Here is a 27,392-nt window from a genome sequence, read left to right as displayed (position 1 = left end):
GTAAAAACGACAGTGGCCCAGGCCAAGCTCACACCCGATACTGCACGGCGATAAAAATACAAGCTCGAGCCCGCCGCCTCCCGCACGACAATGGTGCAGTAGCAAATGAATTGGCACGGAATGTATTTTAGAACGGGAGAGGTTAGTTGTCTAGTTCGCAAAAAAAAAAGGGTTAGTTGTCTAGGAAGATCCCTTTTGTGGAAGGAAGGTTAGCCTGATGCAAACAGAAAGCAATCAATCAAGATTGTGTATGTCGTAAATTTGTAAATATACTCTGGCACTCTTTAAAGTGTATTGTTTATTTTTTTCGTGATGTGAAATCTGATCAACACGATATGTTTGAGCTTTGAAGTCGATGATATTTGTACGTACATTTTTCAAACACCTGCACGGTGCCCTGAGTGGATGGGGTGGCGTCTACGGGTGGGCCTCCATAATCCGACATGCTCCCCAAAATCAGGGCCAGATTTTTTTTTTCAGAGTCCGGCGTTGATTCTTAGCCGGTTTTAGAGTTGAGGCTTCATTCCTGGAGAAACCGAATAGCTGAGGGTTTTAAGTGGACTTCTCTATGGAAAATAGATAATATAAAACGTAAAACATGAAGCAGGTTACAAAATCCCTCTACAAAACTCTTGTCGGTTATTTCCAACAAAGATCAAGCCGTGGAACCTAGTCTATAATTTGAAGAAATTACAAATCAGATTTGATATAATAATAGCTAAAATTATGTGAAATTTTTGCCAGAAACTGTATTACATACATGAGCAATTATTCGCATATTTGGAAAGTATGTGTGACGTACACATCTCAGTGACCCTACTAAGTCTGTACATATTAGCACATTGCCTATGTAACTTCCCAATGAGGAAGACTAACAAGATATCCGATTCGTAACGTAGACTAATTTTTTTTAGCGATAAGAACCTAGATTGAAGTTTGCTAAAAAAAGACCAACCCGACTAGCTCGACTAGGTGAAACTATTGATTACAATTGTGTGAGTAACACTTAATGGTACACGAGATGTTGCAATGTGTCTCGGATTGGGGTGTTCACTTTGCTGAAAAAAGGTATACAGTTTTTTTTACTAGGGCATGGAGACAATAAGAGAAATTTGACTCAAATTCAGACATACAATTATGTGGAAAAAATATAGATTACGAATGTGTGGGTAACACTTTGCTAGCTACCGCTAATTAAATGGAAGATAATTACTTTGAAAAATTGTTTCTTGGCTATAGATAGTAACGAGGTAACTGTATTCCATGGACGCCGTCCATGAATGCCTGCTCATGCGTCATCTATCTATTTTTCTGTCAGCCATGAATACAAAGTTACAAACACACGCTCTCGATCAGCTCACCCCTCGGCCATGTCGGAGCCGCCAGGTTTGATTGCTGCCTAGTAAAATTCTATAAAGTTTGATTTTGACCAAATCTTATATGCAAACTAAAAAGAAATAAAGGGAGTATGATTGAAGTACTTAGAGCAGCCTGGTCTCAAACAGCCCGGTAGACTGTCCGGTCACTAACTGGTCAAAAATGACAACCTAAATGGACGCCTCAAATGGGCCTAAAACACCCAATTTGACCAGCATCAAGGACGGATAGTGGTCCGGGCGTGACCCTGTGCATTCGTCACGTGAGACCGACGTTGGGGCATAGGAAAACACCCGAAAACCCGACGGTCCAATGGGCATCTCCTCCTGTGAGGTGTGAATGCCGCATGACACCGCTCGAGGACCAAAGTCCGGCTATTTAAACTGGACGACTTCCCCAGCCCTAGCCACATCCACCCCCCTCCCTGCGCCGCCAAGCCCACTCACACCTCTCACTCTCCGCCTCCCTCTTCCTTCGCCGTTCTTCTCCGCCATGGCCTGGCAGAAGACCATTTATGCTACGCTAACGCCGGAGCGGTGCTTCCAGATGCTGGAGGAGATCCGGGCGAGATGCATCGCAGCCGGCTTACCTCCGGACTCGCCGGAGCCGAAGGAGGAGGAGCAGCAACCAGTGGCCATGGAGGTGGCGAATTCGGAGTAGGAGGATGCAGTAGAGTTGGCGCCGGTTGCCGTCTTCGCCGTGGAGGATGCCATGGCGTTGTTCGAAGTCACCCAAGCAACGGAGATGGTGGAGCAGAAGACCATTCTAGAGTCCATCTAGGACGAGACTTGCGTTGAAGGCAACCGACGCTTCACTCGAAAGAACAGGCGAAGATGGACACCCTTTTCGACGAGCTGAATGCGGAGGAGGAAGCAGAGGTAGAGGAGCCACATGAGTCGGAGTTGCTTCTGCTGCCCATGTATTCGGAGCCTCGGAGATAGTAGACATCACCGACGAGTACGAGTAGTGTAGTGTAGTTTTAATTGACCTATGATGTATCGTAGATGTTTATTTTGCATGTTTACATGGTTTATTTGCAAGGACCAGCCATCCAACACTACCATTTAAACAAGGCGGACTGAGTTATGCAATGTTGATTCATACTCCTTTCGTCTCAAAATAAGTGTCTTAAGCTTAGTACAAATTTATACTAGAGCTAGTACAAAGTTGAGACACTTATTTTGAAACGGAGGGAGTACTAGATTTTTTTAATGTATATGTACAAGATCTCTAAAACAGGTAAAAACTACTCTAAATCGTACTCCTCCCCATGGGAGGCGCGGTCGATCACACCCGTAGTGGAGCTGCCGGCCTTGTCGTCGTTGGCCACTGGCACAAACCCATCGGAGCCGCCGACGTGTGACTTTTTGGCATCGTCATCATACTGCTCCTTTTTCCCTCTTGTCCTCGTCCTCGGGCTTCTTCAGGAGCTAAGCATGCCGCGTGTCGTTGATGTGGAGCTGACCGCACTCATGGTCCACCATGCGGACACTCCGCAGACAGATAGAATGCCCGCTTCACATAGACGAGTTCAAGGTCTGCGAGGAGCGATCCATTGACGTCGGCATCCGTGTGCTCCACCTCCAATTGAGCCATGGCCGTGCGGTGCCTCTAGTATTTTGGGTGGGACCGTGTTGTCGAAGACCAACATGGTGGATGCCCGAACTTTCCCAAATCGCCCTTAAATTGGGACCGGCCTGAGGATTTTCCGGTCCAGTCCAAATTGAAGGTTAATGTTGAAGGCCTAAAAGCGTCCGGTCCAGAGATATAGGCATATAGGCTTACTCACTGCGCATTATTACAATACATAGCAGCAGCTTGGACGGACAACAACGATCTACCGTTGGATGGACGGATGACTAGGTCATCGTCAACTATGTGCAACTCGTGTTGTGGCTCGTTTCGCCTCCTAGATCGATCCGCCAATACAGTGCGGATCGCACATGCGGGCACAATTATTTTCATGTAGTCGCTACTACTAACCAGACACGCGGCTGGTGAGACCACTGAGGTCGATGGATGATTACATGACACCGCCGCAACAATCGGACGTTTGATTTTGCCCCTTTATGAGCTGCAAGTTGGGAGACACATGAGAGATGCCATACGTCGTTTACATTTTGTTGTTGTTGAAAAGGATACGTCGTTTACTACATTGCTTGCAGCAGCCTTCAGTTCCTTTACACACACGACGTGCACATGGTAGCTAGAGCAAGCTATAAAATTCGACATTGCGTGCACAGCATGTATAACTTCTTCCATGGTCTATCCAAACGATTGTATGGATTGATTTGAAACTGCCGATCATAATGCATGCTGCACACGAATGGGTTGTCGTCGTCTACCAATATAATTCTTATCCAAGTACGTACCAGCCGTCTGGTAGCAGCTACCTAGTCGCATCAGCTGGTTTGTGCACGCATGCACCGACTTTTGTTTACGTTTCATTAGAACAACTATTTCGATCACACTGATTTTAATCAGCTGCAACTGCTTCGGAGAGGTTACTCGTGCACACGAATGATTGAATCGAAGGAAATGCAAGGGGGTCGGCCAATATAGCTGCATGCTCGGCTTCCTAGTGATTGTGAACTAGTCGTTCTTGTTCGGTAAGCACTTACAATGGTTGGTTGATCAATTCTTTTAAGGGCACTGATAGGCGCCGGTGCGCCGGCCCAAATTTGGGCCGGTCGCACGGCAGCCGCACGATTAGCGCGTCATCGACCGTCTGTTTTGCCAGCCCACGCCCTTCGTTGACTTCGTCTTTCACCACCGCGATCCCTCTCTGCAAGTAGTTTCCACCCCGCCGACCGCCCCGCTGGCTGCAGACCTCGAAGCAGGTCGCGCCTCGCGCGACCCCTCCCCCTGCAGCGCAGTTAGGCGCCTTCCCCTCGCCGCCGGTCATCGCCCAGCTCCAATGGGACGCCTTCGCTCCTTCCCCCCAGCGTCCGCCGTCGACAATGGGGAGGACGTCGTGGTTCGCATCCAAAACAACGGTTGTAGCAAAAAAATGTGCTGCTTCCAGCAAACTTGAAAACGCTGGTATCAAAAATTGGAAAAATGGACTTTGTTGAAGAAAAAAAAATCAAAGATGCCGGTTGTAGCAAAAAATGAAGCTCGTTCCAGCAATTCAAAAGGCATGTGATAGCAAAAATGCAAAATTTTGGCGGTGTACCAACAAAACTTCCAGCAAAAAAGTATTATGGTGGTAGCAAAAAGAGTAAATTGGGCATGATTCCAACAAAATCAAAAAAAGATGGTAGCAAAAAAAATGTTGATGGTTCCAGCAAATACATATTACGGTGGTAGCAAAAAGCTGCAAATTGGACGATGATGGTTCCATCAAATCAAAATGCCTGTAGTAGCACAATTAGGCGCTGGTTCGAACATCTAGTTGCCGTGGTTGTAGCACTTGTCGGGGCACTGCCATCCACCCCGTTGCCTGCCCGTGGTCGTGGTCACCCACCCATCGCAGCTCCTCTGTCCACCGGTTGCAGCTGTTCCCGTCCACCAGATGCAAATCCCCGGCGTGCTTCCTCCTCCGTCCAGCGCCGACCCGTGGTCCATCACACGGGGGCGTCGGGGAGCAGGAAGGGGAGGGCCGACGAGCAGAGGTGAAGAGAGATGAAGAGAGGAGCAGGGGATGCCTCGCCGGTGGGGGCCTTGCCGGAGAAACCGCGGCGCTGGCCGAAGCCAGGCGCATGGAGAGAAATGAGTGGGGATGGATATGTGCGAGAGATGCTGAGAAGAGAGGCGAGCAGGGGATGGAAGGATAAGACACGCGTGGCTGAGATATAAAAGGACGGATGTGTGCAGGCCCTGTGGCCGCATAGCACGTACGTGGTGGCGCGTGGTCGCTCGCGACCGGCCGAGCTTCGGCCGGTGCGCCGCAGCCAAACGTTTCCCTTCTTTTAATCACCCGGGGCAGATATCCCCACCTATACATATATAGGAAAATTTTGGTTCGTGCCACAAACAATTTCATATATTCTGATTTTCACGTAAACATCACGGGTTCAGTATGTGCCACTATCGTTTGTGAAGAAAATAGATATATGCCCCTGTGGCGTGTCTCGGCAAGTTGTCGTATTCTGAAACCCATTTCCACCCCATCACTTCGACACATCAGACATGGTGATAAGGAGACTCACTTAACAGTTTGGGACCCACCACTTTGCCATGCTATCAGTAAGCAATGGCTAGTCACTGTATACTTTTTTTTCATGGAAGTCAATATATAATGACTGGTGGATCATACAGCAAAAGGCTGGAAAAATGGCCACCCTGGTAAAATAGCCCATTAAAGTGCACGTTCGTCATACAGACTTAGCAGGGCAACTAACAGAAGGACAAAAACAATACGCAATTGGCCTCTTTGACCTAGCCAGCCGCCTCTGCAAAAAGCTAGGGTACTCTGCCTCCGGCCGCCGCCGGCGCCGGTCCGTCCCGTATCCGGTGGCCTTAGGGCCATGGAGGTGGAGTGGATCTCGCCCCTTGCCGGTGGAAGGACTCCGTTTTTGGATCTTTTTTCGAGCTTTGTTAGGGTTTGTGTCCTGCTCAGAAAGGTGAGACGGCGGCTGCTCCCTGAAAATGGAATAAATGTCTCCCCGCCTAGCCCCCGTTCCGGTGATGCGTCCGGCATCATCGGTGGACGTGTGGAGTTGTGTCTCCGGCTGATCTGTTTTTGGTGGATTTGCTCGGATTTGTTTGTCGCTCGTCTTCGTTCGTGTGTCTTCAGGTTGGATCCTTTTAATCTACACTCTTCATCTGTGTCGGTTGTTGTTCTGGTGCAAGGTACGACGACTTCCCGATTGTCTACTACAACAAGGTTTGCCCGGCTCCGGTGAGGGAAGGACGATGCCAGCGGCGCGTCTTCGGCTCGCTTCAGTGCTTGTAGTCATCGCTAGGTGGTCTACGGATCTGGATGTAATTTTTATTATTTCTAGTGTTCGTTGTACTACCATGCTTAAAGATGAATAGATTGGAAGTTTTTCCCGCAAAAAGGTGCACATTCGTCGCTGCCACCCCTCAGCCTCCCCCTTCCCACCTCTCCCCCGTCCCCTGCTATTGAAAATGGCCCTGCAGCATAGCGTGGGATGGGCTGTCGAGGTGAGGCCCATGTTTTCGATGTGGGCATGCCTGTAGCACGAGATGTCACAACCCAAAGAAATTCCTATTTTGGAATGTGAACAGTTAATCTATGGTTAATTATTAAATTTTTTTGCAAATTTTCTTGTAGTGCTTGAGCCTAGCTGGTTTTCACCAGGAATTGATTTGAATTGATTCTCCTTTAAGGATCAAAACTTTTTTCGAATTATTTAGAACCCTAAAATTATTTTTAGGGAATATATAGAATGCGATATTTGGCTTAAAAAATATGTGTAATCTTTATTTCATATTGGGCTAGAAAATATATACAATATGACCTAGATATTTAGAAGGAAATATTGAAAGCCTGAAAATTTATTTTTGTTATTTATTTGGACCCAAAAACTTTTTCTAGAATATTCTATAATATCCTTAAATAATTGTTACAAATTTTTATTTAGAAGTTATGACGGAAATCAATTTCTCTAAGCCCTAAATATTAAATGGACCGATGTAGAATTTCCCCAAAATATTTGAATGAAATTGATTTTTAAATTGAGTTTAAATTTAAAAGGAAAAAGAAACCTAAAAATAAATAGAAACGAGAATGAAAACCTTACCTACCCCACCCGAAACGAACCCGACCCATTTCCTAGCTAACACTTAGCGTGCAACACAGTGACGTGCGCACTCCAACCCATAACCCGCCTAACTTAACCAAAGTAGTACGGCACGTTATAACCCAGCCATAGGATCTTCTCCGGTCCAATGGGTGGCCAGCACCTTGCCAACCTCCCCACCTTCTCTGCCACTCCCATGCGGGTAATGACCCATAGTTATATGAGAGCGGGGACTTTTCTCTCCCCGAATATGAATTTCTTTCATGCATACAAAATTTGGGGTAAACTGGATTTTTTACTTAAACTTAGATGAATTTGGACTCAAATACAAAATTTGACATCAAGTGTGCTCATTGTTGAGTTTTGGTTCACAATTCAAATAAGAATATCACTTAAGAACTTAAGTGCAAAACTACAATTCAAATAAGAATTCAAATATCATTTAAATAAATAAGACATAGTAATATGAAATGAAAACTTATTATGAACAGCTGAATAATACAAAGTGATTGTAAGAAACTTTCATTAATTTAGGACAGTAAAACTGAGCCAAATCCCATTCGATGTCCTAAGGGCAGCTTCTCCACAGGAAAAATCTGAGGTCTCTGGTGAATTGGGCCTTCTCGGCGAGCCCAATTGGCTAGAAAGGCCGGCTGCGAGCGACGAGGTGATCGCTGTGAAGAGGATCCATTGGTTGTTGTCACACAGACCGATCGCTATTCCTCTCTCCTCTCATGACTCTTCCTCTCTTGTTCCCTTAAAAAGTGGATGTCAATGGCGACAACAACGATGGCGCGGAAGGTTCCGACGACAAGCTCTTTCTCTCCCACGCTTCTGGCAATGGATATGGCGATGCAGAAGCTATATTTAAATCAATTTTTGAACAAATTTTGGACACACCAAAGTCACTGGAGTAAGTTGAACCTAATAGTGTCTACACAAACTAAAGAATTATTCTAATGAATCATAACTCATACACAACGTATGCTATGACTTTGACTCTATTTAAAGATATTTATTGGTCACAAAACACAATATAATTATTATAATAGAAAATTAAGGAAAATAATAGGGAAAGTTTATATATCAAGTACACTTGTTTTCCTATAATAGATTATTATTATGTTTCCTATATCGGTTAAGTGGTGCCTTAGATATACATATTTCTGGGCAACCTATACATATAAAAGAAAGGTTTATAGTTTCAGTGGCCTATGTTGGGCTTGAACCTCATCATCAGAGAATAATGTACACTATTATGTTCTCATATGCATTAATTCACAAAACTTTGATTTACTAAATTTATCAATAAGTATCTCAAGAAGATTCAAGAGAGACTACATGACCAACTTTGGTAACATGAACTAACTTAGTATGCAATTGTATGAAAGGGTAAAAATTTCAAATAGTGCTCCCAGGTCAACTTTTAGATAGCATGAAGTATCACGTAGAAAGACATGCAAACTAGAATGTATAGGTTAATGTTATAGTTAGGTATATAGTAATTACATGATCTTTTCTTGTAGAAATACCTAGTACAACCCAGATGCTCACAACTCACACACACCATGCCCCCCCCCCCCCCCCCCCCAATCATGATTCGACATGTGCAAGATTCGACATGTACATCATGGATAACTTCTTCCATGGTCTATCCAAGTACGTACACGAATGGGTTGCCGCCGGCTTCCAATATAATTCTTATCCAAGTACGTACCTGCCGTCTGGTAGCAGTTACCTAAGCTTCATCGGCTGGTTTGTGCACGCATGCGCCAACTTTTGTTTAATGTTTAATTATAACAACTATTTCGATCACACTGATTTTAATTAGCTACGTACAACTGCTTCGGAGAGGTTACTCGTGCAGCTGACGGACTGAATCCGAGGAAATGCCAGGGTGTCCGCCAATATAGCTGCATGCTCGGCTTGCTTGTGATTGTGAACTAGTCGTGCCTGTTTGGTAAACACTTACCATGGTTCGTTGATCATTGTTTTCATCGCCCGGGCAGACATCCCCGCCTATAGATATATAAGGAAATTTGGTTCCCACCACAAATATTTTCATTTATTCGATGATATTCACTTTCACTTCACGGGTTTGGTGCGAACAAATGCGCAAGTAGGCTTGACGCAGATTATAGAATATAATATCGACATCTACAGTACAAAATAAATATACAAACATATTTTTCGTGATGGATATAATGATACAAATTTGGTACTATAGACATTGATATTTTTTCCTAAAAATTTGGTCAAAGATGCACATTTGACTTTTGAAAAACAAATACACCATATATTTTTGAACGGAAGGAGTAATATCTGGTGCGTCATATAGCAAAAGGCTGGAAAAATGGCCACCCTAGTAAAACAGCCGCCATGCAGTGTAAGACATTCGATCTGGTACACTGCCATCCAGTCCATTGTGGTGCATGTCCGTCGCCGCCACCTCCCAGCCTCCCCCTTCACTCCTTTCCAGCCCTCTCTCCCTCTCCCTTCCTTCCTCCCCCCCCCCCTCTCTCTGCCACTCTGTGTGTAACGACCCGTAGTTATATGAGAGTGGTGGAACTTTTTTCTTCCCAAATGTGCATTGCATTCCACATATAAACTTTGGAGTAAGTTTAACACTTTTACTTAAACTTAGATGACTTTGGAGTAAGTTTAACACTTTTACTTAAACTTAGATGAATTTGGATTCAAATAGAAAATTGGACATGACCTGTGCTTGTTTTTGAGTTTTGGTTCACATCAAATAAGAATATCTAGTAAGGACTTAACTGCAATAATACAATTCATATCATTTATGTGTGTCGTAAATACCCTATTAATAGAGGGTCGTTCAACCTGTATTGCGAGGTTAGCGTAAGCTCATCGGTCATGGAGCCCCTTAATCCCTACCCGTAGAAGATTTTTTGCGCAACATGGGTCATGGGACACGGGAGTGCGAAAGATTCAGATCTTAGATCTAGCCACAAGTCATGGATGTATTGGGTTACAGACTCGATAGAAAGGCAAAGTTAATCGCTCGTGGGTAGAGTAGCGGACCTCTACAAACTGTAATGAATTGTGCGTTGTCCCTCCCTGATCTGGGAAAAATTTGCGGACGTGGTAGGAGTCCATCAAAGATTTTAGCATTCTGCAAAGTATGATGATCTTACGAGTTTTAATTAAAATTTTGTTTCTACAAGATATTTGAACTTGTTCAGTAACTCCAGTACTCATTTTTCCTATTCTACTTTATAAACTATAAATATTCAAAGGATATGTAGATGAACCCTTGGAGAATACTTTTATGAAGAGTCAGACCTATTAGGAAGAGTCGAGGGCGTCGATTAAATCATCGCCGATAGTAGCTAATGGACTAACACTTCACGGTGGTATTCTCGTGGGCATGCTACTCAAGTACTTCACAGCTATGATAATTTACTATCCATTAATTATTTTCAAAACGGAAGGGACACATCTTGTCATTCTTCGAGGGTCTTGATTCGTTCCTCTGAACGGTATGAGCACATAAATTCTCACTGTTGGAAAAGCTCACTGGTACCTTGAGGCGGGCCTCGCTACTTACCACTCCGACATCACAAACTATCTTCAAATCAAACTTTGAATAAATATAAAACACAACAAAGTGATTGAAGTAAGTTGAACCTAATAGTGGTTCACAAAGTAACGAATCATTCTAATGAATCATATCTCATATGTAACATATGATATGATTTTGATTCTACTCCAAGTCATATAATTATTTTAATAGACCATTAATTAAAAAATAAGGGAAGTTTAAAGATCAAGTACATATTTGTTTGCAAGTTATAAATATAAAAGGAAGCTTTATAGTTTCAGTTGCCTACTTTATGTTTGAATTTGATCATGGCAGAATAATATATACTTTTATGTTCTCATATACATTATATTCATTAAACTTAAATGTACTAAATTTGTCACTAAATATCCCAATCGAAGATTTGAGAGTGGCCACATGACTATTCTTAGTAACATGAGCTTACTTAGTATGCAATCGTATGTACCAGTAACAATTTCAAATGGTGGTCCAAAGACAACTTTTAGATGGCACGAATTATCATGTAGAACGACATGCAAATTATAGCATGTAGGTTAGTGTTATAATTAATTTAGTAAATATGAGTTGCCAGTATTTAGGTATATATACTCAAACACGCACCCCCCCCCCCAACACACACACATCATATTCTGAGGACTAAACTCGCAGAGTTTTAGCATTGACAAACTCATCAGGGTCACCATCTACGATGGGAACATTGGCTTGTATTGAAAGAACGATCATTTTTAACAGGACATAGATGTCGTCAAATGTGAAGTTTGATCTCTGGTTGCTTGAGGGTACAACTACCCCCCTAACCACCGAACCAATTGTTGATTTAAAATAGTTCGCATCAAAACATTATATTGAAGCAAAAAACCTTTCAAAGAAAACATTTTAAAGAAAACATTTTGTTGTCATTAATATTGCTTAGAAGCCTAAAACCTCTGAATCTTCGTTAGATAAACAAGGTTGCACCCTTGAGTAGTTATGGACAAATTTACCAATGTGGCCGACTTAGAGCAGAGTGCCTCTTTAGCGCCAAACACCACAGGTTGTGCAACAACGCACAGGGCGCCGCCTGCATGGGCCCGGCCCTGTAAATTGGTAGCTCAGTCCCCGTCCTGCTCGATCGCCGCCTCTCGATTAGTGTTTAACCAACTAGTTTTTCACTAAATTTACAAACTTGGTGAATAATAAAATGTTCACATATTGATAAAATATTCTGAAAATATTAACGAATTCTTCAAAAATAGCTCTTCAATTTGAAAAAATTACTGAATTTTGAAAAAAAATTGGATTTAAAAAAAGTTCAAGAACTCGACCTTTTTAATGAATTTGAATAAGTTGAATAATTTTGAAAATGAATTACAGTTTCAAAAAATGTTTACAAATTTGTTTGTTAGAAGCTTCTGAATTTTAAAAATATTCATGAATTAAAAAATCACAAATTTGAAAAGTTCACAATTTTGAATCTTTTTTTAAATAAAAAATAAAAGTTGGTTTACCATCAGATTAGAAACTGGAAAAGAAAAATAATACCGGGAGGAGCGAGATTCTAGAATGTTCCCGAAATTGAAAATATCCACTTAGTTTCTTCCGTTGCATGGGTTCGGTCGGAAGCACAGATCCGTTGTGTGCGCGGGCTACAAGTAAGGATCTGTTTGGCCCATTTGCATAAATAGGAAATGCCAAACAAGAGTACAAACCTTTAGTGGAATGATGACCTTGGTAATGTTGATGACATTCGTTACGTCGGCCCACATCATTTTATCTCCGATTCAGAGGACGACTCTTCACGGACTTATTGGCACCATTCGGTTGGAAACCAATGGTGCATGCATTGTTTCGTAAGTACAAAAATTGACATATGATCCAAGTCGGGGCATCTGGGAGACTTTTGTGAAGACGATGTAAGATATTCTTGCATTGTTGGGCACTATGCTAGGTATGGATGTCGCGACACTGCTAGTGACCACTCCACCGGACGACGATGATGTTTAGTACTTTCTCTCCGTCTTAAAATAAGTTTTCCCGATTTAGTACAAAGTACCGAGGGAGTATAATGCTGCCCACGAGAGAATTTCTCCAATTAAAAATCTCTCAAAGATTTGTACACTTGCATACCTAGGGATTGACCAAGGGAAGAGGAAGTTTACAAGCTATAGACATGGAGGTAGCTTACATACTCAATGCATTTTGTTTGTCTGGCCCACACTCGAACAACCTGTCTCGTGTAGATCAGATCATGGCTAGATCACACAAGCTTGCGGCCTCAGAATGTCCACGGCGACGAGACATGACAGGTCCCCAAGCTAGCTATGACAACCCTACCATCCATCGGTACATTCATAGTACATGCTTAGCTTCATCTAGTTGCCATTGATTAGCAGAGCAACTTCGATTCATTAGCTGCCATAGATAGTACGACTACATTCATAGTACATGTTTAGTTAGATCTAATTGCGAATAATTTGCTGAGCAACTTGAGTTCATTGACTAGCTTCATTAGCTAGCTAGCACTACCACTAAAACATTAAGAGCCTAGATCGGAGAGCTAGGCAAGTTCATGCCCCAACTTTACCACTTGGATAAGATTAACTAGCTAACCAGACTCGAGCTTAGATCAATACATTTTTTGTTGTTTAGATTGACACCTAGTGTTGAGCTTCACAATGTTGATTAGCTGTATGACCCTAGACCGGCTCAAAATATTAGGGTGAAACGATAAACTAAGTATGGACAATCAATGGATCGATTGAGCTAGTCTTCTTCACCCGTATTGGATGATTTTGTCTTTATCGAGAAATGTATGTTGTTGGATTTGGAAACAATGGTCTTGCATTGTCCTCACTGGTTGAATTCGGAGACGACGATGCAACTTAAGTCGTATCCCTTTATGCATGTAGTGTGTGATGGGCAGACGTTTTTTTTCATCTTGGCCGCTGGGAGCAACCATCAATGATCTTCACTCATCATCTAGGGCATTTTTATTAAGCATTGTGCGGATGAACTAGCTAAGAAATGACTATCTTCTTACAACTATGGAAGCAACTCATCAAGACGCAGGAATAATCGACCGTTGATACCCGCTGCCAAAAGCTCCACAAACACACTTCAGCTCTCAGGGAGGAGATCCATGGATCTGGAGGATGACCATATCCCCATGCATCTTCTGTTGTGCCAAGGACCCTTTTGGGTTTCTATCGATTGTGTTGTCATTTTTTTAAGTACCTTGTCTTTCATCCTAGTCCAACTATGGTATATTTAAAACCTTAAGAGCTTCAGTCCCCTAAAGCCGGGAAATCGCCTCCTTTCTTAAAATAACTAGGGAACCACTCGTTAGAACCTTGTCATCATTTCAGCTGTGTTATGGACAATGATTAGCACAATGTTCATCACACGTTATAATATGATCACTACCATGTAACCAGGAAATGTACATATCTGTGGCATTGTCCAAAAAGAAAAATTTCCCCCCGTGCAAAACAAATCTAGCAAGACTAGAGCGGCTAGACTGGCTTGCTTTGGCGTTAAGATTCCCAGAGTCCCTGTGATCAACGACATTAAGCAAAACTGATCAATGACATTGGCGGAGCAGTCAGGAACATATAGGCGTTGTATCTCGTTTACCAATTTACCCCTTCTTGGACTAATTAGTTTGTTTAGTTTGATGGTTTCATCAAGTTGCACTTTTTAATTGTTCGATTTCTTGGGAGAATAGTGGTGTGCGTAAATTAGGATCTATAAGGACCGAATAGATCTGGAACTGAAAGTCAGCTTGTGAATATGGCGATTATGCTTCACAAAAGCTTGGATGTATTGCTCTGAATTGTAGGTTGGAAATGGAATGGGTAAGTGCTTCACAAGACCCTGGAGATATTGCTGTGAGTTATAGGTTGGAAATGAAACAGGCAAGTGTATTCATGCTCATCTAAGTATAGCTAGCCATGTTTGGCCATTCTGCTTTGTAAGTTCAGATGGCGGCGGCTGGAGAAGCCGCGGCTGCGACGGACAGCACGGGGGTGGGAGGCGGCAGCAACAAGCGGCAACGGTGGCGGCCGGCGGCGGCGGCGGCGGTGCGTAGAGGCGTGGCGGTGGCGGCGGCGGCGGCTAGGGTTAGGACCGTGCTGCAATAGCTACCATGTAGAACGAGAAGAATATGCTGTGCAATCGCAATGCATTGATCGGTGCACCAGGCACGTAAATATGAGTTATAGATAGGGGCCACAACCTCGACTATATAGAGAAAACAGGAGGTGAGGCCCAATACACAATATATACGTACATAGGCTGGTCATAGTGGAGAGTAACTTAGACTAGTAACATACATATGTTACTAGTCTATGTTACTACCTTCATAGTGGGTAGTGTCATAGGTGTGGTAACATAGTTGCCTTCATTTATTATTTTGTAGACTCATTATGCATTGGAAACCGCTATGTGATGGTAACATATTATGTTACTCTATTTTCCTCTCTCCTCATTAACTACTTGCCACATCACCAATTTTGCTTATGTGGCATCTATGTTACTACCTATGTTACTCCCACTATGACCAGCCTAATATACTCAACACTTTGAACTAACTAAACCAGCCCCCCTTTCAGGAGGGTGTGGGCCAATTCACCCAAATGACCAATCACAGACCACCAACTGGATCCACCCCCGTAAAACCCCGTAGTGATCCGTGCGTGTAGCATTACTGACGTCGTATAGACATGGCCTAGCATTTACCAAGTGGTGGTTGCACGTGTGGGTGGGCAGTATTAGTAGTACTACTTCGTGAGAGAAGTGGGGGACATGATCCGCCACGACAGGTAGGAGGAGGAGGAGGCTGGCCGCACTCAGGTAACGCCGGCGACGGTAGGTTCTCCGTGCGCGTGCATTCGTGGGGCTTAGGTGTCATGTCCGCGAGCAACGAGCTAGTACGGGTGTTGGGACATGCATCATGCATGACGTACAAGGAGCTCGCGCCGCCAAGATGTACTCCCTCCGTTCAGAAATACTTGTCATCAAAATAGATAAAAAGAGATGTATCTCGAACTAAAATACATGTAGATATATCTTTTTTATCCATTTTGATGACAAGTATTTTCGGACGAAAGGAGTATGTATAATATACAACAGCTCGCACTCTAGCTACGGTTACTGTGGCACGGCTGGCGCCGTTAGGCGGCCGGCCGCACGTATGATTACTGGAGTACTAGTACTCATTGAGCAGTACACGCAGCAGAACACGGACGGACAGCAACGATTTACCGTTGGATGGATGGATGGCCAGGTCATCGTCAACTATGTGCGGATCGTGCTGTAGCTCGGTCGTTTCGCCCTCTAGATCGTTACGCCAGGACAGCGCGCGCGGATCGCACATGCGAACGCGAGGCTGGTGAGACCAGTGAGATCGTTGGAGGATTCGATGACACCCCCGCAACAGTCGGATCGGGGCGTGCGTTTGATTTTGTCCCTTTCTGAGTTGCAAGTTGGGAGACATGAGAGATGCCATACGGTCGTCGTCGTTTACATTGCTTGCACAAACGACGTGCAGATGGTAGCTAGAGCAAGATGCAAGATTCGATATTGGCGTTGGAAATGCAGCATGTGGTTGTACTGATTGACTTGAAACTGCCGATCATAATGCATGCTGCACACGAGTGGGTTGTCGTCGTCTTCCAATATACAGAGTAATTCTTATCCAAGTACACGTACCTGCCGTCTGGTAGCAGCCACCTAGCTTCATCAGCTGGTTTGTGCACACATGCACCGACTTTTGTTTATGTTTCATTAGAACAGCGATTTCTATCACACTGATTTTAATTAGCTACAACTGCTTCGGAGAGGTTACTCTTGTTGATGAATGATTGAATCGAAGGAAATGCCTGGGTGTCGGCCAATATAGCCGCATGCTCTGCTTCCTACTAATTGTGAACTAGTCGTGCTTGTTTGGTAAGCACGACACTTACCATGGTCCGTTGATCATTTTTTTAATCATCCCGGGTAGAGATCCCCACCTTTACATATATATGAGAATTTTGTTTCATGCCACAGACAATTCCATATGATCGATGGCTATCACTCAAGCTTCATCAGTTCTGTATGTGACATTACCGTTTGCGAAGAAATTAGCTACGTGCCCCTGCGCGGCCTGTCTCCATGACTTGTTGTATTCTTCAACCCGTTGCCACCTCAGTGGGATCCACCAATTCGACATGTCAGATGTAGCGATGAGGAGACCCATTTGACCCTTTGTGACCCACCACTTTGCCATACATGTCTTCAGCAAGCAACGACTAGTCAATAGATAATTTCATTTTTTGACTAGTGGGCCATATAGCAAAAGGTTGAAAAAACGGCTACCCCGATAAAATACCCGCCATCCAACCCGAGACATTCCATCTGGTACACCTCCATCCATTCCATTGCTTTGAATGTTCGTCGCTCCCGCCTGCTATCCTCCACCACCTCTCTCGCGTCCTCTGCCAATGGAACAAGTCTCATGGCAGACCGAGGAACGGGCTCATGAGGTGAGGTTCATGTTTCCGATGTGGGCATTCCCGCGGCATGGGATGTGTCAAATGCCAATTTTTTTCCCAATTTTAGAATGTGATAATTAAACTAGGGTCAGTTTTTATATTTGCAAAATTACTTGTAGTTCCTGAGCCTTGCTTGTTTTCACTAGGAATTATTTGAATTGACTGCCATTTATGGCTCTAATTTTTTGGAATTATTTAAGCCCAAATTTTTTTAGGGAATATTTATAATGCCAAGTTGAGCCTAAAAATGTGCGCAACATTTTATTTAGTATCAGGCTCGAAAATATGTTCCATAAGACCTAGAGATTTAGTAGGAAATATTGAAACCCTAAAGTTTATTTTGGAAATTTAGTTGTACCTAAAACATTTAGGGGATACTTTTTAATATTCCAAAAAAGGTTACACATATTGTATTTAATATTGAAGCTGAAAATCACCTTTTCTAAGCCATAAATATTAATTCAAACCTTCGTGGAATTCTTCCCAAAAGATGCAATGAAATCGGTAAAAAGAAACAACAAAAGAAAAAGGAAAACAAAAATTTAACCTACCCAGCTTGAAATGAACATGACCCATTCCCTAGCTAACACTTAGCGCACCAGACGTCGCAGTGTGTAGCCCAGCCCATAGCCCACCTAATTTAACGGAAGCGGTACACCGCGTTATAACCCAGCCGTAGGATCTTCTCCATGCCACTACTCTTTCTCTCTGCCATTGACCCGCATCCCCTTTGTCAGCTTTGCCGTCAACCTCCAACAATCACAACGCTACGAGTGCACGCGTTGGCCATGACCCTACGTTGTGTACACGCCGCCTGAGACCTTTAAAAATATTCCTCTGTCACCGCAGCAACAACACAATACATTAGAAATTCGCTAGTCAGTGTTGTTTGGTTCTCTAGTAGTGGTGGAGTTATACAAAGGAGAGGACAAGGTAGTGATATGAATGCGTAGGTAGGTGAATAGCATGATTAGTTTATGAGTTACTTATGTTTGGATTATGCTTCTCATCTTATATCTGCTTAGATGTAAGTTATAGTTGATGCCGAGTGCTTGCAGGTACACCACTTTACTATTTGCATACCCATTTGTATTGTTAGTGCTAGTACCCTTAATAATGAGAATTGTCGAGTACCCTCATACTCACCCTTGCTACAACAACAACTTGCAGAGTTTTACAATTGGGATGCAGCTTCTGGTCGCTTTTATGTTAACGATGACGTCAACGAGTATAATAGTGTATCCCGGCCGACAACCTGGAACCAACGGGAGGGGTCGCCTGCTTTACTTTCCAGCCTCTTAGGCACTATGGATTTTCTCTACGCCCATAATTTTGCTATCTTCTGACGTGGAGTGGAGGAGTGGTGGGTTGCCATCCGTTGGTGGTGGATGGGGGCTCGGCGCTCATGTGGTGTGCCTCGGCCAGCGTGGTGCTGGTTGGTGTTGCTGGTTGTCCTGGGCAATGGCCTCTGGGTGGTGTGGTTTGTCATGTCGGTGGTGTGATTAGTTGTGCTACTCCCCGCAGATCCATTTTATTGATGGTAGGTGGTGGTGGACGTGCAGGTGGTCGGGTTGTGATGTTCTCGACATTGTTCATCTCCTTGGTGTACTTCTTCCTTGGCCTCTCCCCAAGACGGGGAGAGGGCCCCCCTGTAGTCCTTGGCCTCTCCCCAAGATGGGGAGAGGGCACCCCTCTAGTCCTTGGTATCTCCCCTAGATGTGGAGAGGGTCCCCCTCTAGTCCTTGGCCTCGATGGATTCTTGTAGGCGGGAGCCCCTCCGAGATTGGATATCCCCTCTAGTCCTTGGCCTCTCCCCCTCTAGTCCTTAGCTCCATGGCTTCTGGAGGGCAGGAGCCCCTCCAATATTGGATCTCACCTCTCCTTTTCTCTCTGTTTCTGTGGCTGAGCACCGTTTCTTAAATATTCAGAGATCCATAACTCCAACCTGGATGATATTTTACATTGCGTTCCCTCTAAAATTAGCTTTCTTGGGGCGAAAGAATGGCCCCAACCGACCAAGAGAACCTCTACACCGTCACCTGGCATGCCCTACCCCGCAGGGACTGCTAGTAGGGGCAACACTCTAGAATACATCAAACTTTTATTTATTCATAACTTAGAAAATATAATGAATACAAATGAATGTCTAGTAGTGTACCAGGTTATGCAATGATCTAGCATAGTAAAGACATCAAAAAATGGACAGACCATGAAAATATCATGCCCGCTATATGATAATGAAACTCAAGTAATGTAATGTAAAGTAACAATGGAAGTTGCATGACAATATATATGTAGGAAAGGCTATGAAAATGACATAATAGGTAGGTTTGTTCGCTTTTTTGAGGAGACATGTGTAGGAGAACAAGAGGAAGTCCTCCCATGGAGTTTGGATGCACTGGCGAAGTATACACCATGTCTCGATGTGAGAGTGGGTAGTGTACGGTACCGGAAAGGCTAGCAAAATATGGATGCGAGAGTGGGTAATGTACGGTACCAAAGTGCATAGAAGACCAAATACTCACATTAGTCATAAAGAACTCAAATATTTATTACTGAATCCTAGTAGCCCATCTCGAAGCAAACACAACCCTCGCGCCTCTCGGGAGAGGTTGGGAGGAGTTAACAATGATCAGTACGCACGCGGGTGCCACTTTAAGATGTCCCTACACTCTGACCTCACCGCTAATACCAACAACTTCCACTTTTATGTAAATTAATGAGTGTACAACTCCATGAAATTTGACACCAATATTCAATACCCAACGTTAACCATTTACTTACACAATCACCTATCACTCCTTCAATATTGCAAAGAACCCACATTAAAAATTATTTTTTGTAGAATATTTTTTGGGAACGTGTAAGCCGAGTGTCATTTATCGGGGGTGCTCGGGTTATGTCATGGAGCCATTTGTAATCTTCGTGATCGCCACGCAACTGCCGTTGCCCAGCCCTAGATGTAAGGCGAGTGCCTTTTTGGGCTATGTCGAGATAGTAGGTAAGCCGAGATCCTTTTGTTCCAACCACTCCGCTTATTATTATATCGAGGATCTTCTTTTTTTGCCGTGCGTTTCTCATTTCATACTTGGCTTATTTAGATGCAAGCCGAGTACCCGTGTTTCCGCACTTGGTTTATGGTCTGCCACACAGCAACCTGTGATTATTCTGAAGTGCTTTTGTTATGATTCATGTTGACATAAGATAATCATTTTTCATGATTCATGTTGATATATATATATATGTGTGTGTGTAACTTTATAGTTCAAGAGAACTTCCACACCGTGTGAGGTCGAGTATTATATGAAATGTGATCTCTTCATGTAATTATTTCCGTATTGATATACAAGATTAGACCATGTAATAAACAAAATTAATAAAATACCCATGAAAGGGTAACTACTCACCATCAGAACAAATAGTGTGACTGCATGTAAGCAATTGTGCCAATTTGTTCTCGGCAATCAAAGAGTCATCACATTACTGCACCCTATCTGGGAAGTCATTTTTGTTCGTCTGTAAACATCTTCAACAATTTGAATAACTGGATGCAAACGCCAACAACAGATTCCCAGTAGAAGTTGTATGAGCAGCTACAACTATCATGTGGCAGTACTATTACAGGTATTGATAATCTAGTTATGAAATATATCTTCAAAGAAATCACCATTTATTCATTTCCTGATACCGGCACAAGAAAGCAGCAACTTTCTTCAAATCATTCCTTATAACTGAACAAAGCACAGCGCGCGCGAGTGGTTACGAGGCTGCAAAAATTGCAGTAAAATGGATCTTTCAAAACCTGATAAGTATCCTCCTGGCACCTTTGAGGATGCTTCTCAGAATCGGCGCAAATTTAGGGTGCATTTGTACGGCCTACTGATTTAATCCTACCAAACAATATTGCAGAACAAAGAAAAAAAATATTTGTCATATTGAATTGTAATAACCAAAGGTAATGTAGATTATGTGCACATTATATAGCAGAAATGGTCTGTCATTCACCGCAGCATATCATTAGTATTAGGTGGTCCGGCTATATGGAACACAAATTATAAGATTATCATTCAGTGACCTCCCTAAATTTCTTGGGTTTCTGTTCCTCCGAAAAAAGGAACTTTCAGGACAGAGATCACAACATCGTAGCTTCTGACCAAGTAGAAAAGTAATCCAATGGTTCAGTACAGTAGGTTAACTCGGACTCAACAAGGTCATCCATATCAGTCTGATAGCATTTCATTGACACTGGAGCATTCGCGTATACATAATCCACTGTACTTGTAGGTTCCGTGTGCACCGGGCCGATGTGAGCACCAGAAGCAGGGTGTATTATTTTTCCCATACTGGCCTCACACATTGAGCATCGTCCTATCAGAAAAATAGCTAATTATTCTTCAGTATTAAGACGGCAGGAGAAAGAGTTCACATATTGCAATTCAAATAAAATTAAGAAAAATAAATATGCTTACCTGGAAATGGATTGTTGGCATCATAATAAGGAAGCGGGCAGCAAAACGAACCACCACCAGATTGTTCGCCCTGAGATCTTGACATCCGAAGTTGAGCAAAAAAGAGGACTCGTGGTGCTGAACCCTCGGAAACCGCCAGGAAGTTAACATGGTGGCAATAAGAATACGACCTATGTTCCTCCACACCGCAGATCATTTCCAGATTATACAGCGGTTCCTACAAAAACAGCCAGCGGCATTAGAACTGCAAGTAACATGATTCTTGTGCCATCTCTAGCTAATACCATACTTGATCACATTCCACTTAATAAGGGTCAAGATTAGAAAGGCAGCTTACCCAAGGATGTTGAATGGCGTAGAGGCGGAGGAGTTCGTCAAGCTCTCCACGAAGAAAGATTTGCTTCTGTTCCAACCTCTGCTTCATAGCTGTAATCTCCGGAAACCTTGCCATACCAATATTTTTTGGACAAATCCCATACAATGGCAATGATAATTTTTCTTTGCACACTAGGTGTAATTTTGTGATGGTGGCATCACAGAGAGGGTTTCCTCCATCTCTAAGTATCTTGGTCAGGATGGATGCTGTATGAGGCTCAAACAGGAATCCAAGACTAGATATATGATGCTCTTTCAACGGGTGGTTCGCAGCCTTGCTAGCATGACGAAGTACACGAGCACATTTATCTGTTGACTGCCACATCACTGACATGTGAGACAAATCACATCGTATATCGCGGAGATACTGCACAGCCTTGTGCTCCGAAAAATTTGTAGCAGCACGAACAACAGCAATAAGGCCATCAAGTGAGCTGAGCTCTAGACGCCGCAAAGTGGTGGCACCAAGGATATCTGGCTGAATTTCATAGCTGCCATCATGTGGTGGGGGACTAATGGCATCGTACCAAACAGCATGGATGATGATGTTGGAGACAGGGTCCAACATGCCATAGCAGTGCCCTGCCACCAGTATACCACGGAGAAGCCTTTGGGGATGAGAGCTTGGCAGCTTGGCGAGAGCTCCGACATAAAATGCATGTATGGTGTCGACGAGAGACATCTTAATTGACTCAATGTGCTGGCACGTGGGCTCTGCATCGGCAACCTCCATCGGCGTGTGCATGTGGAACCCCCGGAAGAGGTCGATGGAGGATCTGATCTTGCTGAATATAGCCTTCGATGAACGCAAGTTGGCAAGGTTGAATGTTGTCTGGTGCTGGAAGGTAAGTGTTGCTGCCATGCTGCTTCCTTGGCCATTGAGGTTGAAACAGTACCGCGGGCAGGAGTCGGAGTCTGCTCCACTGCTTGGAGCACGAGGCAACGTGAGGTGCAGGTCATGGGGAACCATGAGGTGTTGGTAGTGCAAAATCTTTATGAAGGTTTCCACGTCATCGACGCCTAGGCAGCGCCCTTCCTCCAATGTTAGCAGCAAAGATCTCATGGCCTCCGTGGGCTGCTCCTGGAATAGCAACAAAATATCATCGGGCATCGGATGATCGACTTTGATTACTGCGATGCGGAGGGCAAGCTTGGCCCGGTCACGAAAGAGGTCAGAGTGGCAGACTGCGATGTTGTTTTCTTGCATGATGGTGGTGGACTGTTTCAGTTCCATCTCAGCGATGCAGATGGCAACAAACAAGTCACCGCCTGAGAGGTGGATGTAGAACCTGGCCTGTTCTTGGGAGAGATACCGGAAATAAACCTGCATGAATGCAATGAGGGCACAGTAGGAGTCAAAGGCAATCCCTGACCAGGTGTTGCGGATATGAGGGTTGATAGGTGCTGGCGGGATCAGGTACTCGGGTGGCGAATATATGCCGGCACGGCGACGGCATAGCAGATTTAGGGTGTTGAGGATGATGTTGGCGACGGGGTCGAGGATGCCGATGCAGTGGCCGCCGAGATAAGCACACTCGACGAGGTCTGGCATGGCGCCCGCCGGGAGTCGGCGGAATGCCTCGAGGTAGGCGTCCTCGATGGGCTTGTCCGTCGCCTGTTTCAGTATGGAGCGAACGACTTCCAGGCCCTTGTCGCCGTGGGAGCACGATGGCCACACCAGTGGCTCGTAGTTCTCGATCCGACTCCTCCCGCGCCGACGCATCTCGAAACTCCACCTCTGAATTGTAGAGCACCTCATCTCATCCGTCTCACCGTCGCGGATCGCCATATCTCGGACCTCGTTGCGCATGATCTCTCTATCGCCGTAGTAGTCGTCCAGCAGCAGCTGCTTCAGACCTACGGCCTGCGCCTCGCCGTCGTCGACCATCCTCCCGTGGGCTCGATTTGACTGCATGGTTTATCTGGGGAGTTTCTGGCGAGAAATAGAAGTGTTGGGACACCTAGGGTTTGTCCCGGTGGGGAATTTGTAGAGAGGAAGTGGAGTCCGAGACCTACGAGGGGAAGGGGTATCCTCGACCTCGATCAACGCTCTCGCAACTCTCCGACTCTACGCAGCAGCCGCTTCGCACCTGGACGAAGCCGATCGGCGGGCGCCGGTCGTGGACGCCGCCAGCTATCTCGCGCACACACGTATCCAGCGGCCCATATAGATTATTTTATCGCCGAGAAGATTAGGCGACATATCTATATTCAAGGTGTCACCGTATACCTTATGGATTAATCAATATTTGGTCTTAGTTGCTTCTGACCTCAATCCAAAAATGGAACATCAAAGTAGTATAACAATAAATATGAATAAAGGGAAGAGAAGCACCCATGCTACGTCATTCATCCATCTCTAATTCTCTGCTTTGGGATTACTGTATGAACTATCGATGAATTTGACCTGATATTATTTTGCACGAGGCAATTAGTCCCGGTCAGGTTGATACCGTATCCTTGTTAGGAATGGTTAGGTCTACTTGGTATAAACATGAGCCCATTCTTGATTACTTTCTGTTTGCAACTTCAATATTCATTAAATTTGACCTTCCTGTCTTGAAATTTTTAAGCCTACTCACCTACCATGTTGAGCAGATAGATCAGAGAGGCAGGAATAGGACACATTCTTCGCATTTTGCCGCGAGCTGCTTGTCTTGGATAGATAATAACAAAGACACAACATACACGAAGTTTACCTAGGTTCAGGCCCTCTTGAGGAGGTAAAACCCTACGTCATTCTTTCGTTTTATTGATTATGGATGGGGTACAGAGTATAGGTGATCTACCTCAAGATTTTATGTGAATGAATCTGGCTTCTACGCCCCTGGCACCTTGGTTTATCTAGATACCCGGTATATCTAGGGTGTATACATGGCCGGACGCATCTAAAGGTCAAATACAACAAGGTGCAACCATGGTGGAGTGCACGGATCCAAGCAGGAGGCTATCAGAGGCGCGAGTAACGATAGAATCCATGAGCTGGAGCACCAGATCTTGGCTACTGGCCACTCGGGGTGCAGCCACACACCGGCGGCGTACCTTGCACATGGGATGAAGTAGAAGGGGTGTGTTGGGCCCGAACGAGTGCAAAGGCACCCGCTGCCGCGTCCACCACATGGGGCTTTGCCCTGGTGGCGGTGGCAACGATGACGGGGTAGAATGGTGGCGCAGGAGACTAGAGCGGCGGCGGTGGAGGAGCCGCCCGAGTCATCCGTGAGAACGACGCGGGGGGCTTCCGTGAGAAAGACACCTTTTGGATGTTCTCGTACTTTTCATGTAAAGAAGCACAAGTCTGAACAAGTGTAGCAATATCTCCTCCTTTGTACTATATTTTCTCTGTATATATGTACATTGTGCAGTCACAAATCAGCAAAAATATATACATGACATAGCTAATTAAGTTTCCTTTTTTACTTTTTCTGTATGTACACATGACATGATTAGCTAAATAACTAGATCGTGGGCGTCATGATGTTGAGAAGTGAAACCCTAGCCTGCACGACGCTCCTGAACACACTGTTGCAGGCATCATCGCACTCGCCGAAGCGCCGCTCCAGCATATGCAGTCTCTCCATGGCCACCTCTGCCGTCTCCGGAGCGGTGGCCTTCCTGGTGGCGAACTTAGGAATAAACATGGCCATCTTCTTGCTAGAGGATGCCGGGGACGACATTGACGCGGCAGCCGAGAACACGGCCGCAGAGGCCGCGGCACTGACAGTGACTGCCTCCACCATCGCACCGACCATCTCTGCATCCTCGCCGACGAGGTTCGGGCGGGCGCATTTGGAGGAGACGGAGGAGATGGAGGCGGCCAGGCGAGCGAGGACCTTCTCGGCGCGGCGCTGGGACCTGGCGGCAGACGCGAGAGTTGTGGTGGCATCGCCCCTGCGGAGCGCAGCGTGGGACTCGGCCGCCGCGTGCCTAAGCGACATGAGGCACTCCTGGAAGCGCTGGTGCGCGTCGGTGAGGAGGAGGAAGGCGTGGAGGAGGCGGTCACTGGCGCTCATAGTGGCGCGGCGAGACTCAGGGAGGAGGAGTAGGTCGGCGAGAGCGGCATGGAGCGCGTGGATGGCGACTAGGCCGGCCGGGAGGGGAGAGCCTGCTTCTGCGGTGTCCTTGATCCAGGCGCGGATGGCGGCGATGTGGGTGTGGAGGTTGGCGAGGAGCGGGTGTGAGGAGGTGGTGCCGGGGAGGCTGACGGAGCGGACATGGCGGGACGACTTTGAGAAGGACATCGCCGGGGTCAGAGGGAGGAGATGGAACTGCCGAAGTTGGGAGCCATTTCGATGGATCGGCTAGCTAGTTGCTTCTTGTGCTTTTTGTGTGTTGTTGCTGAGATGAGATGACATGTGATCCATGGAGGAGACGATCAATGTGGTATATATGCAATGCAAGGAAGAGGAGGAGGCAGGGTAGCTTGGCAAGTGGTGGTTGCACGTGTGGGCGGGGGGCGCCTTCAAAGTCAAATCTCAACGCCAGGCAACGCAGTGGCAGCGCTTAGGTGTCATGTTGGCAGCGCTTAGGTGTTGGACAGACGTGCATGCACGACGGGCAAAAATAGATGACACTCTACACGCCGTTGTGCTGGACTACAACCATCTTCATTCCTCAACGCGCGCGCACTAGCACAGCACATGCTACGTGCAAATCGTGCTGTATGATTGTATTGATATCTTATTCGGATGGTGAGTGGCTACTCAGCTCGATGATTCAAATAGAGTAGACCTCCGCAACAACCGGATCCGTGCGTGCGATCTGCTTGTCCCTTTTGCGTTGCAAGTTCGGAGACATGAGAGATTCCACATGTGGTTTCAGCATGTGAGGTCAAGCCGATGGAAGCCAGAGCAACGGGCAAAATTAGACACGCATTTGAAATCCAACCTGTACGTACGTGCACATCATCTATATGTCGATCCATAGATTGGAGTGCATTATTACACGTTGGATCATTGATTGATTGTATTGATTAGTTTGAAACTACTATACTGATCATAATGCATGTTGCATACGAATGGGTTGTCGTCGTCCTCCTCCAGTTAATCAATTCTTATCTGACTACGCACCGGCCTTCTTGTGGCGGCTACCAAGCTTAATCAGTTCGTTTGTGCACGCGTGCATCAGTTTTTAATAAGTTTACAACAACTATCTCGATCATACTGATTTTAGCTACAGCTAAGCTAGTTGGGAGAGGTTACTCGTGTAGCTGAATGATTGAATTGAAGGTAATGCACGGGTGTTAGCCACTATATTTGCATGTTAAATTTATATTCAATCAGACACTGGATCATTCATCATAATGCCCATTTATATTCATTTATACAAAATTAGCATGCTAGCAGCCATCTTAATTTTGCTACCGATT

At 44.9% G+C, this 27,392-nt stretch overlaps 1 protein-coding gene across 1 annotated transcript; it reads right to left on the bottom strand.

The window, feature by feature from the left end:
* Window positions 1-21,215: 21,215 nt before the first annotated feature.
* On the bottom strand, window positions 21,216-24,166 carry LOC123161419 (uncharacterized). Its single transcript, XM_044579254.1, has 3 exons — window positions 21,990-24,166; window positions 21,653-21,869; window positions 21,216-21,551 (listed from the first exon to the last, which is right to left on the bottom strand). The coding sequence occupies exons 1-3, from the start codon at window positions 23,940-23,942 to the stop codon at window positions 21,316-21,318; spliced, it is 2,406 nt and encodes an 801-aa protein (XP_044435189.1). The 5' UTR covers window positions 23,943-24,166; the 3' UTR covers window positions 21,216-21,315.
* Between the last annotated feature and the right edge of the window lie 3,226 nt (window positions 24,167-27,392).

The sequence above is a fragment of the Triticum aestivum genome, chromosome 7B, assembly GCF_018294505.1.
Source record: "Triticum aestivum cultivar Chinese Spring chromosome 7B, IWGSC CS RefSeq v2.1, whole genome shotgun sequence".
NCBI lineage: Eukaryota > Viridiplantae > Streptophyta > Magnoliopsida > Poales > Poaceae > Triticum > Triticum aestivum.
This window is presented reverse-complemented; position numbering and strand designations above follow the sequence as displayed.